Raw genomic sequence first — 16,182 nt, forward strand, 5'->3', positions numbered from 1 at the left:
TTCCATCCCAGCCTGAATTCCAAGGTCACCCACAAAGGCCTGCATGTCCTCAGTTACCATAACAGAAAAACGAGCAGTTAAACTTATGACTGACAAATCTACACCCTGTTTCAATGATTATAATTCTACCTTCCCACAAAGTACTGTACTACCTGCAGTTAATTGTGCTACCTATTCTAACAATATGCGTACTGCTTCTGGCTCTGACACACCTTGTTTCTGTGGCTGGTTCTGTCAAAGCTTTGTCCTTGGCAACACCTATTTTGAGAACTAACACTCACAAGACAAGAAAACAAAATACATTAACTCAGTTCTTACATCTAATCATGAGCTATCTTAACTCCCGACATTGCCTAGCCATATGCCACAAATGATTACATGTATAACGTTTTACTGTAACTGATTCTGTACAAGACACTGAGAAGCCCTGAAGGCTACACTGTACACGCCTAACATGCACTAACTAATCGTGACTTCCATTACCTGTAAAACTAGACAAATCTTTGGTTCTCTACTCACAATAAAATCTACTTCACAAAATGCATGACAGTCAACCTTTTCTCCATGACCAAAATTCAATCTGAATTTTTGGTCTGAATTCGTACTGTTGGCTGTAGGTTCAGACATTGCTCTAAGAAGACATGTCAGTGATCTGACACTAATGTTAGATGACCCATGTGTTGTCATCCGTGGAGAGTGAAATGAGATGTCAGGATGATTTGTTTAATAACTTCTTTATTCCGGTCCTCAGCCATAGTACATCAAGAACAGCTTGGTCCAGTTGCATCTTGTGTGAAACAATAGATGTCTGTCATTACTGACAGCACAAGGAGTGAGGCCAAGTGCGGAGTCATTCGAATGCTGCAGTCAGCGATGTATCTGGCTGCGACCATGATGACAGCATGGAGGTGTAGCTGACAATACCGCAGGGGCTGCCGTGACCTACTTCCAGCGAGCAGGCAGCTCTTTGAATCAGCGTTGGCTCTCTCGAGACTCAGGGCAGGCTGCCTGTCCTGTGGTCAAACAGTGGACCCTGTACTGCAATCCAGGATGTTGCTCCAGGTGTCCCAGGCTCATGATGTAGGCTGTTTTTCTGAGACAAGAATATTTTAGTACACGAATTGCTGACTACTTATATGCTCCAGACTGTTTGCTTAGGGCTTAAGGCATATACTCTAAACACTTCAGTGGCTACAAGTGAGGAAAGGCTTCTGTCCTCCCTCTAATATATTGCAGCATCGGCTGTTGCTAAACCATGTCCATCTGGCTCTGCTTCACAATGCCTGTCGTCTCTTTTCTGCTTCACAGTGCATATCACGCTTGCCTGCCTGTGGCTGGCTCTGTTGCAACTTACTTCTCACTCGTACCTTTTTATCAAATGCAGTTGATACTCTGCGGTTGATATTATTACAGTGATGCCAAACAGAAGGGAGCACTTGTGCGTGACATAAAGATTGAATATTCACAGATGTTTACCCGAGGTTTCCACCAACAAAAAATATTTCGGTTGCAACTAATACACACTAAAAATAATGTACACTGTTGTAGCCAGAATGTCTGAATGGGTTAATATGGGAGGCCAGGCTGGGAGGCAGCTGGTTGGAGCTGCTGGTCAACAAGAGCAAAAATTTCTTAGTAGGACTGCAGTATCCAGCTACAGTGGGGTGTCCAGGTGGATTTTGGGAAGCATGTGACGGTGGGGTGAGCAGGGAGATAGATTCACAGGATACATTCTGGGCTGGGCCTACGTATTTGAGAAGGGATTGGAGGTTATGATGGACTTCTGGGATGGGATCGCTATTGCAGGGCTTGTAGGTGGAGGAGTCAGATAGTTGCCAGATGCCTTCTGTCAGGTAATCACTGCTGTTTACCATCACAGTGGTGTAGCATTTTTCTGCAGAGAGGATACTTAAATCACAGTTCGTCATTGAGATTTTTGTGCTCCTGGGAAAGTGCTGTGGAAAGGAGGGCGAGTCCAAGTTGCAGGCAATGAATTCCTGATAGTAATCAGGGGGTGGGAGTGAGGGAGGGCCACAGTGGGATAGTGGTATGAACTGGGAGAAGTAGGATTCTGTTTTGAGATATGGTTAGCATTGGTGAGAGTAGTGTTGGCAAAAAAGTGTTTCCACAGTATGGATTGGGAGGACACTAAATCTTTGGCGAGTCAAGTATGACAGAATATGAGACCTTTGGATAGGACAGAAATTTCTGTAGGATGCCAGGACTTTCCATTACCACAGTTAAATGTAACTCTTATTTAACAAACATGCCCCCCCCCCTCCCCCCCTCAAAAAAAACAGAACATCAAGGAGGAGTTGTACGTGTGTTTTGTACATATGAAAAATAATGTCTATTCAGATTTCGTGCCAGTTGTGTAAGAGTGGCATTAGTACTGAAACTGTGAGGATGCAAATTGGGTTTGCATTAAATACACACTCTAATTGTTGTGAGTGTTAGTTACCTTTGAGATAGAGTGTGATGAATTGATGTTTGTCAATATACCTTCAAGGTGACAAAGATGCAATGTCTACACTCCAGACTTTGAGCGGGATCATTATTAGGCCTATGAGAAATAGGATGTTCCTTCTGTGATATTGCAGAAAGACTTGGCGGGAATATAGCCACTGTACATGATCGCTGCTGCAGTTGTTATGAGAATGTACTGTCGCAAGAAACCAGGCTCTTGTTGGCCCTCTCAAGAGGGAAGAACATCGTGTTCAGCTTATGACTCTGGCACATAATACTGCATCTGCAGCAGCAATTCGAGCATCAGTTGGCACCACAGACACACAAAAAACTATTATAAATCAGTTGCTTGAAGGACAGGTCCGAGCCAGGTACCCTGTAGCATGCATTCCACTGATCACAAACCACTGCCATTTGCGACCTCAATGATGTGAAATATGAAGTATTTCCTGATTAAAGCTGGTTCTGCCTGAGTGTCAGTCACGGCCAAGTGGGTGTCAGTGATGGCCAAGTGTTGATTAGGAGGAGGCTAGTTGAGGCTCAGAAACCAACCTGTGTGTGTGCCAGACTCTCTGGAGTGTGATTTTGTATGACAGCAGGAGCACTCTTATGATTATCCCACACACCCTGACTGTAAATTTTTAAACCTGGTTATTCGACCTGTTGTGCTGCCATTCATGAACAGCATTCCAGGGGGTGTTATCCAACTGGATATCTCTTGCCCACATGCTGCTGTTGTAACCCAAGATGCTCTAAAAGTGTCAAATATGTTGCCTTGGCCTGCTTGATCACCAGATCTGTCTTAATTTGAGCTCATGTGGGACATTGTCGGACGACAAATCTGGTGTCATCCACAAACGGCTTTAACTGCACCTGTATTAACTGAACAAGTGCAACTGGAATGGAACTTCATTGCAAAAACTGACATCCGGCACCTGTACAACACAATGCATGCATGTTTGCATCCTTGCATTCAACATTCTGGTGGTTACATCAATTCTTAATGTACCAGCATTTCACATTTAACCTGTAATCTTGGAATGTTAATCACTTAAATATGTTACATAGAAAAATGTATTCCCAAAATTTCATTCCTCTACATTAATTAGTTTTTAGTGTTGTGACTTTTCCCGTCGTCTAGTTACTTACTGGTCCAGATCATTCCAAAACTAACATTATACTATTTATTCAAATTACCACTTGTGTTAACCCTCAGTGCCCTCACAGGACCGTGATGACACTTCTACCTCTTCCTTATATCTTGTACTTTTGTATTTGCCTTCTGGAGGAGGAAAAAAAATCAGAACCAGCAAAAGGTGAAGTTCATGAAGATGAAGATGAAAGGAGATTAACATTTTCCATCACAGATCTTTGGCATACAGTTTTCCAGTAATGTACATTTTCCTCTGAAAGTATGCAATAAAATGACAGACATGTGTTAATTAATTTTTAACAATACAAACAATTTTTACCAACCCCTATTTTTGCATGATTTAAGTAGTATTTTACTTTACATTAAGTATTAAGAGATAGGCTTAACTACTATTTAAAACAAGTTGGGTTTTTGTTGCCTTTTTCATTTCCCTGCAAAATTCTCTGTAACATTTGATTCACTTGTAGAAAATATTGTTTTGAGATTTTTGTGCAGTTTTTCTCAGTTTGTATAAGTTACATCAGGCACTTATTCCATGAATGTGAAGACTGCTGTTAGTGTAAAAATTGTTGACATGTTTCTTAATGTTATTAATGTATAAGAGATTTACTCAAATGCTGCAGTAATAATCCCCGTTCTTTAAATAAATTTTGAAAATGCATCCAGTTATTGTATTTGTTATTTTTATGACTCTTTCTTGAAGTATGAATATTTTGGACATATATTGTTCACTCGATCTCAATACTGTAGTTGAGGTTTGAGAAATAGTACATAACTATGAGGTACTGATTGTTGCATTCTGATGATAGGACTACTTTAAATTCATGATGCCATTCTCTTTGCTAGTACCTCTGTGTGGTCATTCTGCTCAACTGACAATCAGTATCCTTCACCAACGTTTTTTGGTTCTTTGCACAATATGTGTAATCATGATCTTCATTTAATGTGAGAGTATTAAATTTATTTAATAACCCACAACTTACATGCATCATGTGTCCACAACATCATAACTGACCTTTCATCAGAAGGGGCTCAGTGCAGCACATATTGCATCTTTGCAGAATTTCAGTTCTTAGTAGACAATCTTGAAAATTTGATTCAAGGACAGCATTGAGGTGCTTCATGCGGAAACTGTCCAGATGTTTGCTGTCATATCTGTAGTGATGATGACTGTCAGAGGAATATAGTATATAATATATTATTTACAAGTTTTGTGTTAGCAAGCACAATTTAAGATTGACACGAAAGACAGTTGTCGCTTGAGGTGGAATATTTGGTTGACAAGGAGGACATGAGCTGGTGTTGGATTGTAAAGATTAGACTTTCCAAAGTTAAATTAAACAAATAAACTGTGTTGTTCCAAAGAACCAAAGTATTTCATTTGATATAATGGTTTTATTATGATGAATATTAACTTCTTTTTTTTAGACTTTTCCTGTCACCAATGTGAAATTTAAAGAATACTGGTAAGTGAGACAGAAGACAGTACACTGTGTTTCATATTCTGGTTCTGTGGTCATATCTGTAGAGTTATCTGATTAGTGTCTAGAATGCTACAGGACTCAGAACAGTTGAGTAGGAGCTGTCACATCTTAATTTTGTCTCATGTGTGCAAGTGACACTGACGAGCCTTATCTAGTAAACATTACACAACTAGAGGAGTGTGCGATGTTCACCTGGGTGCAACGATTCATGTCTCTATTACCTACTGTAACACAGCAAGGATTAACTGAAGCTTTTGTTACTGCGTCACCAACTCTCAACAAAACCATCACCATTCAACTTAACCTAGGTCTCAGCCTACACTGCAAATCATATGTCACCACAACTTAGGTCTCGTATTAACATTTGTTACCTTCGCTGCCTCGCACCGCAGAGCAAACTCGCTCATGTTGCATATTGCCCTGAGCTTGTGAATGGTGGCAGCAGATGTGTCTCTCATGATTTTTTGAAGGAAAGGTATATTTAAAGGAGAACAGGTGACTTTTTTGCCTGTTGTCCAAGGAGTGATATTTCTGCCCGCAGTTCATGGTCTAGTGATACCTGCATCCAGATTGTGAGGTCCTGGGTTCAGTTCTCGACCAGGTCTGAGATTTTCTTCAGTCAGGGATTTTGTGTGTGTGTGTGTGTGTGTGTGTGTGTGTGTTTTGTTCTAAATAATTTCATCTCATCTTTTTTTGACATGCAAGTCACCGAAATTTCAGTGATATTTCTTAGTGGAAGACTGGCAGAACTAAGAGGGTTTTTTTTTAATTTTCTTATCAATGTGACGTTCCAAATTAATGTTTTGTTTATTTAGATGCAAAGCAGTTTGCATCTAAGAGTGACAGAAAATATCTATTTTTGTGACCTATAAGTCATTGTTACTACTACAGAATTTGTTATTGTAAGATTAATAATTAAATTGTTTGCTACAAACCAGTTACAACCTTGTTCAAGTATTCTTGTCATTGTATTAAAGTCTGTTAAGAGAGCACTAGCCACACCGTAGAACATTAGTTTTTGGAAAGCCTTTTAAATCAGTTATAGCCAATTAACTTTGATCTGAAGCAGATGCAGAGCAAGTATCAAATCATCTTGAAAGCTGTACTTGATTTTCTCCTACTCTTGGCGTAGTTTCACTCTAGTGTTGCAGCCTATTAACGTGCATTCTGTTCCCTGTTATGGAGCTAAGACATCATGCACCAAAATGTTGTAAAGTGTAAGTGAAAAGAAAACCACAGTGTAAGTTGAGGATATCATACTTTTGTAAATACTTCTACATTGAAGGATTTTAATGCATTGTGTTTAGAAACCGTGTTTGGGTCCTCAGTTGTGTACAGCATTTCTTGTGGCTTCACACCTGACACTCAGTGTTGCTGCTAATAGCTAAAAGTGAGGAAGAAACCATTTCTTTATTGTACAGATATTATTGTTTATTTTCCAATTATGCTTGTAAATGCAATATCGCATAAAGAGACAGTAAGGGAGGGAAGGGGGGATTTATGGTGAGAGAGTGAGATGAAAAATATTTGGTGCAACTCTGCAGCTGCTAGCTGTGTACAATTTCTGCAAATATACCCCTAGATATCTCATTACTGTGTTTCTCCTAATTGTTACATCATTTAATTTTATTTTAGAGTCTCTTATTAGAATTACTTTCAGCAGGAGGTACATCGTTTTGTGAGGTGCAAGTGACAATTTAACACTTCTACACAAGCCCTCAAGGTCGTGGAGGTCCGCATTACATCTGTCTTCTGTAATTCTTCTGGAATCACCACTTACAACGAACAGCATGTCGTCTGCAAATGCCACCAGTCCGCTTATGTTACCGCTGTCACATGACTTCTCTAGTGTGGGCTCCAGCGCTACATCTCAAACTCTGGACGACACTGGCCCCTGCTGACAGCCTTTTGTCATTGTCTTCAGTATTTTCTTTCCTGGGCATGTTAAAGAAGCATGTCACTCGTGCTAACCTCTCAGGCAATTACACAATGCTACTGAACACTCCAAATCCCTAAGGAGATCATAGAAAGACGGCTACCATAGGTTATTGAAAGCGCCAGCAATATCAGCCATCATTGTTAGAGCTTATGTAGAATGAGTATCTTTTGCTAGCGAGTTCACCTTATTAATTGTGTCTTTAGTTGACTTGCCTCTTCTAAACCCGTATTAGTGAGGGCTCACACCATGTAGCAGTCTGAGATCTTACATAATAGCTTATCAAATAGCCTACCGATAATGTTCAAAAGACAAACTGGTCTGTGGGATTTGGGTATCATTGGATCCTTTTCTTGCACTTTTCTAATTATTACCACTTCAGCATAATTCCATGGTCCAGGGACCCTTCCGTGCAAGAGATACTCATCGTACAGATCGCACAAGAAACAATCTAATTGGTAACATAAGGCTTGTATTACTTCAGCAAGGATCCCATCCAGTCGTGGAGATTTTTTCTTTTTCAGTCTTAAAATCATCTTCCTACTTTCTTCTTGTGCGAAGGGGTACACAAGATTATTGTTTCTCTACTCTTCCCATAACATTTACCGACACCTATGCTGATCACCTGACTTACTTTCTTCGCCATGGCGACTGTTCCCAACTTTCTGTTACCATCCCGTCATTCCTTTTCAGCTTGGGTAAGACTGTTGGTGATCGTATTTTCTCATATACTATTTTATATGGTGCACCCCAGGTATTGGTTTCTGAGTTAGCCTCCACACATTGCTTCCATCTTCCATTTTTGTTTTCCGCAACTATTCCTTAAAACATTGTTTAAGATACCTATATCTATGCAACCTTCTGACTCTTTCTTCTTGGATCATACTGCTCTGTTATAGCTTCCTGGCTGTTCTTGTTTTGCAACTTAATTTCTGCAGTGTCTCGATCCAGATGCAAGCTGCTCCTTTAGAATGATCTCTACTGACAGATACCAATGCCTCCATTGCTCTATGTACAGTCATTGTCAGTTCTTGTATTTTAACACCTACATTATAACCCAGCGATGGACTTGTGGACTCTGAAACACTCTTCTTAGTTCTGCCCAGTTTGTGTTCTTGATCTTATATTTGGGCCTTATTGGCATGTTTTCTGCGCTGTCTTTGATTTGCCCTTCCAGTGATGGTAGAGAGTATGGTATTGTGGTCACTCAATGTCATTCCACTCGCAACTTTCCAGGCTTTCATATGGTGTGGCACTGCCATATTTGCTAAAGTGATGTCAGTATTTAACGTTGCTCCGACCCTCTCTTTGTAGGTTGGCGTATTGTGAGGTGTTTTCAATACCTATAGGTTGAGTTCCATAACGGCTTCTTTTAGTTGTCTTCCATGGTCGTCAGTCAGGTGGCTGTGCCACAATACTGACTTCGCATTTGCATAAGTGGAGTACACAAAGAGGCTTAGTTCATCCTAGATGACTAATATCCTTTAGTCTTACAAGGTACTTGTCGATCTCATCACTAAATTGGAAATACATGGAAACCAGGATGCAACTCTTTCTTCCTGTTAACATTTCCACACAGATTACATGTATTGTGATATTATCATCACTCCTGTGGCCATGTAAAGTACTATTATTGTGCCATGGGACTGTGCCCTTGTGTGACTATCTGTGCAGTTATTGACATACTGGGGATCTTCCCTGCCTTCGTATAAGGTTCTTGGAGGCACAGTACATCTAACTCAACTCTCCTGCCACTCTTCTAGCCTCATGCAATATGCAGACACTTCTTATGGTATTAAGCTGTCATATCGTTATCTCCATTAGAGGTGACGGGTGTGAATTCAACAGTCTTGCCCTCCTCACTTGCAATCAAATGCTATAAGACCATGTGTCATCCCAAAGTGCTTGTACAATGTATCTAAGGAGAATGATTCTGCTTGAATAACTTATACAGTTTTTCCACTTCTGTTGGCAGATTGTTCACTCTGAGATGGATTCTATCACGAAATCAGGTACAGAAAAAGTAATTTGCTCCCCCTCTGGATGCTTATACATTACTAGCTGTCTTAACACTGTAGTAAGCGTCGTCAGCACTTCCAGTCTAGTAAGTTGTATAACATTTTCTGGGGATCTGTTCTGGTCTGTGTTTTATTGTTTACTTCTTTGTAGTGGGTGTTTGTTTCCTGTACGAACTGGCTCTGAGCCTCATACTGTTTTTTTGCAGATTCACATCCTGCATTTGTGAATCTTCTTTTGCTTCCGTAGGCAGCGCAGTGTATTCCTCAGGATGTGTGCTGTCGCATTCTGTGTACAACTGCCCAGCTTGTGTCACCAAATCCTGATCACCTATATCATACGTCACTCCTACTTCTGTCTCTTCTCTTGCTTCTCTGTTACACCACATAGTTCTGAAGTTTCACCAAAAACTTCTTTCCTGCTTTTTCGTAGGTGCATGATGCTCTACTTCAGTCTGTGTTGCATGCTCTGTTCCATGGTACTTATGTTCATTTTTTGCCCGAAATTCCTCACTCTTTTGCCATCCCTTCTCCTCCTCTTCCCCCCCCCCCCCCTCCCCCCGATGATGATTCATGTTTCTTACATTCTTACATAGAAGGCACATGATGCTGTCATTAGAGTCCTCATTGCTTGCTATTGTTATAAGACACCTACTCATAATCCGTTGTTTAGTGCCCAAAAACCTCAAACCACACACACACACACACACACACACACACACACACATAATCCATTCTTAAAATCTGCCTTGTTAGGAGGGTTTGATATGTGTGACATTCATCTCTGTGGAGAATATATAAAGAATAACTGCATCTGTACTTCACTGTGTGTTTTTACCATCAGTTCCCTTTTTTATTTTTTATGGGCTCCTTTGTTTTTCTGGCCATGGATGGAATGATTGGATTGTCAATTACATCATGGCTACATATGTTATTGTGTTTCAGTCTTTTAATAGGGAAGTCCTTCAATTTCTCTGATTTTTTTTTCTTTGTGTTACTACATTTTTGTTATGATTGTAATTATTACATGAAACCCTTCACTTGTTTGTGCAGAGCAAATAAAGTACTAGGGTTTGGACAAACAAGAGGCCGGCTTTATATGAAGCATCCTGGGCTGTTGAGATACACAGGAGACCAGGAAGACAAAGAGTGGCTGCTCAGGCACAACCTTATGTCTCCTACAGGAGGGAAGGCCTACATAATGATCCTGGATGATATACGAGAACTTGCAGAGACTGAAGAGTATAGGTAAGTTGATACTGCTCATTCAGGAGATTTTATTTTCTCCTCCTCCTCCTCCTCCTCCTCCAGCAAATTAGTATTTTTGTTGCAATACGGCATTGAAAATTGCCAGTTCATCCTATGCTCATGTGATTCATTTCATGAAGTTGTCTACACAGGTTTCTTTCACCCCCCAATTTGTTAGCCAAAGGCAGAACATCGAAAGTGAAACTTTTTTGTTCAGGTATTTGATGTACAACCATTTTTATGTACATGTACTTAACATGGGGAAGTCAAGGATGGAATTAAAAAAATGTATAGAAAGGATAGATTGCTATTCACAACATAGCGGGGGTGTTGAGTTGCAGATGGGCACAGTGAAAAACATTACTAGAAATATTCAACCTTTTGGTCAAAGTCTTGTTTCAGAAGTAGAGCGCCCATGCACACGCACATGCGTGCGCGCGCGCGCACACACACACACACACACACACACACACAGAGCCACTGTCTCCAGGTGCTAAGGCTGCCCCTGTGTGGTCAGTGATAATTTATCCTTTCCATGTTGTTAAGTCAAACAATATAAAGTCCATAATGGGATGACAACAATATTAAGGAAAGCATAGGTTGCTGCTCATCATATACAAGATATCTGAATCACAGACAGGCACAGTGGAAATACTGCTGCACATTTTAAGCTTTCGGCCAAAAAACCTTCTTCAAAAACAGAAGACCTACACACATTCACACAATTGCTGGACTTTCCATATTGTTGTTAACATGTATTTGACGTATATAAAACTTGTACAGAAACCAGGCTGCAGTTATCAAAGGACAAAGGAAGGCAGTAATTGAGAAGGTAGGGGTACAGAATTGTAGTGTATTCCCATTGTTGTTCAGTTTGTATATAGAGCAAGCAACAAAGGATACCAAGGTGGAATTTAGTAAATGAATAAAAGTTCAGGAAGAAAAAATAAATACTTTAATGTTTCCCAGTCATAGTGTAATTCTGTCAGAGGCAGTAAAGAACTGCAGGATTGGTTGAATGGAATGGAGAGTTTTTTGAAAAGAGCTAGGGCAGAAGTTACCTGCAGAAGGTGAAATTATGGCACCACTGGTAAAAAATACACAACATGATACTAGCTTTCAGTCTTAATAATTCCTTCTTTGTGTAGGAGTGAGGGATTGATTGGGGTATGTTACAAAGGAAGGACAGGTCATTCAGACCCCAGGAGGAAAGGGATTCACCTACAGTGAAGTTGTTGAGAGACAAAGGCAAGAAAAGGGAGGATGGCCTCGAAGAGAGTACCAAAGAAGATACTGGAATTTAGTCAGGTTAAGTCAATTGTGCTTGAAGGAATTAGTTTGGGAAATGAGATGCTAAAATAAGTGTATTTGTTTTACTATTGGTGCAGCAGTATAACTGGCGAAGGTAGAAGTAAAGAGGATGTTGGATATAGATTGTCTACAACAAGATTAGCATTCCATAAAAGAGAAATATTTTGGCAATGAATGTAAATTTAAGTGTTTGGAAGTCTTTTACGAAACTGTTTGTCATCATATCAAATGTGGGTTGTAAACTGTAGAAACTAGGAGAGAATAGAAGCTCTTGTAATGTAATTTGCTGGTAGATCAAATAACTAATGGAGACATACTGAGTCAAATTGAGGGAAAAAGAAATCTGCTGTGCAACTTGACTAAAGGAAGGCTTATACTGTCTAGAGGGGAGAGAGTTTTGAATACAGTAAGCACGTTCAAATGGATTCAAAGTACATTAGTTAAGCAGGCATAAAAAGAGCTGCGTGAGATAGATTAACATGGAGAACTGTATCAGACCAGTCTTGTGGCTAGCTAGTCAGTCTTTAGAAGTCTCTACATAACCGTTTCACTATTGCGCTGTACGTCTATTTGGGTCTGCTTACTGTATCCAACCCTTGGTCACCCTTTACAATTGTTATCCCCTACACTTTCTTCTATTACTAAACTGACAATCCCTTGATGCCTCAGGGTGGTTCCTATCAGCCAATCCTTCTTTTCATCAACTTTCTCTTCCCCAGTTCGATTCAATGCCTCTGCATTAGTTGTCTCATCAACTTTAAATGTTAAACACTCTTCTGTAAACACCATGTTACAAGAGTTGAGATCTTACTGGGGTACTATTTTACCTCTAGAATATTTTACCCGAGAGGAAGCTGTCATCATTAAACCATACTGTAGAGTTGCAGGTCTTTGGGCAATTGACTAGCTTGCTTCTCTGGATTTGTAAGCAGGCTCAGGACTACTGTAAGAAAAGAGAGATGAACACTACACTGAAACTATCTGATAAGAAAATTGAGTAGCATTTTCCTGGAATATGAAACTTGTTACTTGAGTCTGCTGTTGACGTACTGAATAATATTATGGTGTATGGGAACACTACAGTGTAGAAAGATTTTTTGCTGTAGCTGCATGTCTTGGGAATCATACATAGTGAGAAAATAGTTTGCCAAACTATAAATGTGTGGTTGTAATCAATGGCCCAAAAACTATCCTCAGTTGCAACTGACTATAGAAGCTGACACTGCACCATTTGGAAAAAAAAAAGAAAGAAAGAAAGAAATCCTGTCAACTTTCCTCACAGGACATGTACATTGCACCATTCCCTCATCCCCTTTTCTCCTTGTAATCTTCCTAATTTTTCTCCGCTCTAACTGTTCAACTTCCTGTGTAGAAGTTAAACCAGTCTATCTACTCAGCTTGTAACCTCTCCCCCTCTAATTGTCTATGCAAATGGCCATGATCACTTGAACCTAATTGGTACAGAAAATTAAGGTAATTATTTGCTGAATTACTAACACAATAGCTGGGGAAGTGTACAGGAAGTTACCTTTACAAATAACTTACTATACCTTCTTTGTTAAGTAAATTTTGGATGATGATTTTAAAGTATGCAAATCACACGACAAAGAAAACGAAACATATGAAATTTTGAGTAAACCACAACAAATCAATGAAATTATTTCAACATTTGGTCACCACTCAAGTTGGACAAACTGTGTTCGTTAACCAGTTGTTTGCCAGAACAGTAAATATCGCATGACTTGTCTTAGCAAATGTGTGCTAAAGAAATTATTTTGCACACAGAATTAACAGAATCACATTGCAGAATAACAAAGAGAAATGTTAGTGGCACTTTTAAATTGCTACAGAAAATGAAATGTAATAAACTCCACAAAGATGCAAATAGTAATTATGGAAATGGTTAAATGGTGAGCTCCCTGTTGCAAACAAAATTGTGTTACAGTAACATTTATCTACACTGGCAAAACTCATTAACTTCCCACATAAAGATTGTAGAATTCCAGTATTTAAAATAATTTGGAAGTGTTTGCCAGAAGTAAAAGTAATGTAAATTAATTGAGTTGCAATGACAATATACAATCCACCAAGCAGAAAACCGAAAGCACTTCCACAAATTAAATCTTAATATATGAAAAGTGCAAAAAATATTGTTACAGTTTGCTGTTATTAATTATTTTACTGTTACTTTCATTCTAACTGTAATTATTTATACTGCCCATGATTGATATATTGAACAGATTGGCTGACTTGTTTAGGATCTGTTACAGAAAAATATTGAATATTTTCCAACAAGGTAATGTGGCATAAATTCTGTAATATATTTATCTTTTAAAAGATTATTGACACTATTTTTATATTACAATAGGAAAGGTGCAGGATTTTGTCTAGTTAACAATGACTGGGATTAGTGGCAAGATCTGGGAATCAGAATTTTACATAACTAGGATTATTATTTAGTTTTCACTAAAATTCACTGGATTTGCTTTAGAAAAGTTCTAAGCTAATCTAATGTGGACAGTCATCCAGGTCTTTAATACTACTGAAATGACAATGTCGATGTCTATGACAGTGCATCAGTAGCTCCAGTTGTTAATTGCATACAATTTTGAGCCAGGATCTTGAGGTTATTGGGTGCTCAATTTATCTACCCATTTACGTCTCTTCCATTGTGTCTTGTGAAAAGTGACTTGCCCTCACATGGACCAATTTCTTGTCTTGCCTGAGATACATCCATCCATGGTGTATTGTGACTAGTACTGAAATGCCCAGTTTGTGCACTCTGATGTAAAAAAGCAATGCCCAGAGGCATTGTTACAGTTTACTTTCTGCAAAAGTATAAAACATCAATTTTCCATACTGTGATCCAGTGTAATAATAATTCATGTGAAATTACAAAAATTATTAAGATTAAACTTACAAGATACATATCAATTACAAATTACAAAACATATTTTGTTTCACTCACAGGTATAAATTTCAGAGTTTGAGGAAAATGTTACCTGGCATTTCCATTGTTTGAAATATTTTAAAAGAAGTCACTTCTGTGCTATAATGTTACAAACATCCTGCCACCAACACCAATATCCCCCAAGTCTTTGAGAAACCACTAACCAGACTATCCACAGTCTCACTACGGTTGTCAGCCTTTTCCCAAGGTATTGTTTTCAACATAAATTTGTATATATCTCAGCCCTGCTGTGCCTGTTAGACATGTGCTTTACTTGTCCTGTAAATAATATTTGGAAACACATAAATGCCATTAAGCTGCCTATTGAAATGTAGTTGTGTTAGAAAACTGCAAGACTGTGGTTTTCAGTTGTCTCAGTTTTTGCAGTTTGTTTGAGTCCTTTGATATTACTTTCAGTGTGCAAGAGTCATAAAGTTGCTTTCATTTAATCTTATAATGACTGAGATATATAATGGTTTCCATAAGGATTCAAATCACCATTGTCTGTGTGTATACAGTTAGTAGATTTATTTATTTATTTAATATAACATAACATTGTATTATTGTTTTTGATATGTATTTATAATCCATTCTTCATAATAATTGTGTAATGAGTTTAATTACTCAAAATTTATTTCTTTGGTCCCAGAAACAGCCCAAACTTATTGCTGCACGAACTGAAAGGCTTTGAGGCACCTGAGTTCATGCTGAGAAAGATACGTGCATTTCTCAACCATATGCAGACAGACACGTTAGATTCAAAGAAATTAATGCCTGTAGATTTCGGTGATAATTCACAGACAAACTTTGCTATGGTAAGTGTCTTTCAGCTATGAATTTATAAGGCAGTAATGTTTGTATATTCATGATCGAAGTGTTGCAATAAGATTATGAGAGTTACCAATACACTTAATATAACACTGTTGTAGCACATGTAGTTTACATTGTAACAACTTGTTTCACAGGATTTCATATCCAATGATTAGCTTTCATGATGTTAAGCTTAACAATGCGTAATAACTCAATGTATCCTTGTCATTATTTCACTGCGAGATGTAGCAAGTATTTGATACTTAAAGAGAACAAAAGACAATGGAATTGTCATGTTTGTAAAAGATGAAATAGTAATGTAACCCCATTTGCATTTTAGCGTAATTTGAAAAGCTGGTGCAGCAGATGATAAAAAAGGAAAAAATCTGTAAAATTACCAGGACACATAGGAGACACAAACACTTAAAAATTTAAGTTTCTTATTATTATTATTAAAGTGCTTGTAATTTTACCACCTGAAAGTAAGTACTATTAGTTTACTCAGTTGAATTTTTGGTTTGATAGAATAACAAATAAGGAAAAAAGTTACTTCCATCAAATACATAATTTTGGATACCATTGATATGTCAGACTTTTGTTTCAGCTAAGTTTAATTTCTGATTATATTTTGTGGACTAGATGTAAATAAACAATATGTACTATCACCAGAATAGTATTGCCAGCATTAAAATATTGTAGGTTACAAGGTAATATGAGTATCATGTTCTTTGATAGCCAGAGTTTTGTAATGTATTGATGAGATGACAAAAAGGGTAGAGCTTTGAGTCATATTTTACATAGAACGTATT

General features: G+C 38.4%; 1 protein-coding gene across 1 annotated transcript in view; it reads left to right on the plus strand.

Annotated features, from left to right (window-relative positions):
• LOC126234858 (deoxynucleotidyltransferase terminal-interacting protein 1) overlaps window positions 1–16,182 on the plus strand; it is a 107,244-nt gene that overhangs the window by 72,544 nt on the left and 18,518 nt on the right. Inside the window, exons 5-6 of the mRNA XM_049943632.1 lie at window positions 10,108–10,302; window positions 15,213–15,378. Of these exons, the coding sequence (XP_049799589.1) occupies window positions 10,108–10,302; window positions 15,213–15,378 (361 nt within the window). The remainder of the gene's footprint in view (window positions 1–10,107; window positions 10,303–15,212; window positions 15,379–16,182) is intronic.

Source organism: Schistocerca nitens, chromosome 1 (assembly GCF_023898315.1).
Source record: "Schistocerca nitens isolate TAMUIC-IGC-003100 chromosome 1, iqSchNite1.1, whole genome shotgun sequence".
In the NCBI taxonomy this organism is placed as follows: Eukaryota; Metazoa; Arthropoda; class Insecta; order Orthoptera; family Acrididae; genus Schistocerca; species Schistocerca nitens.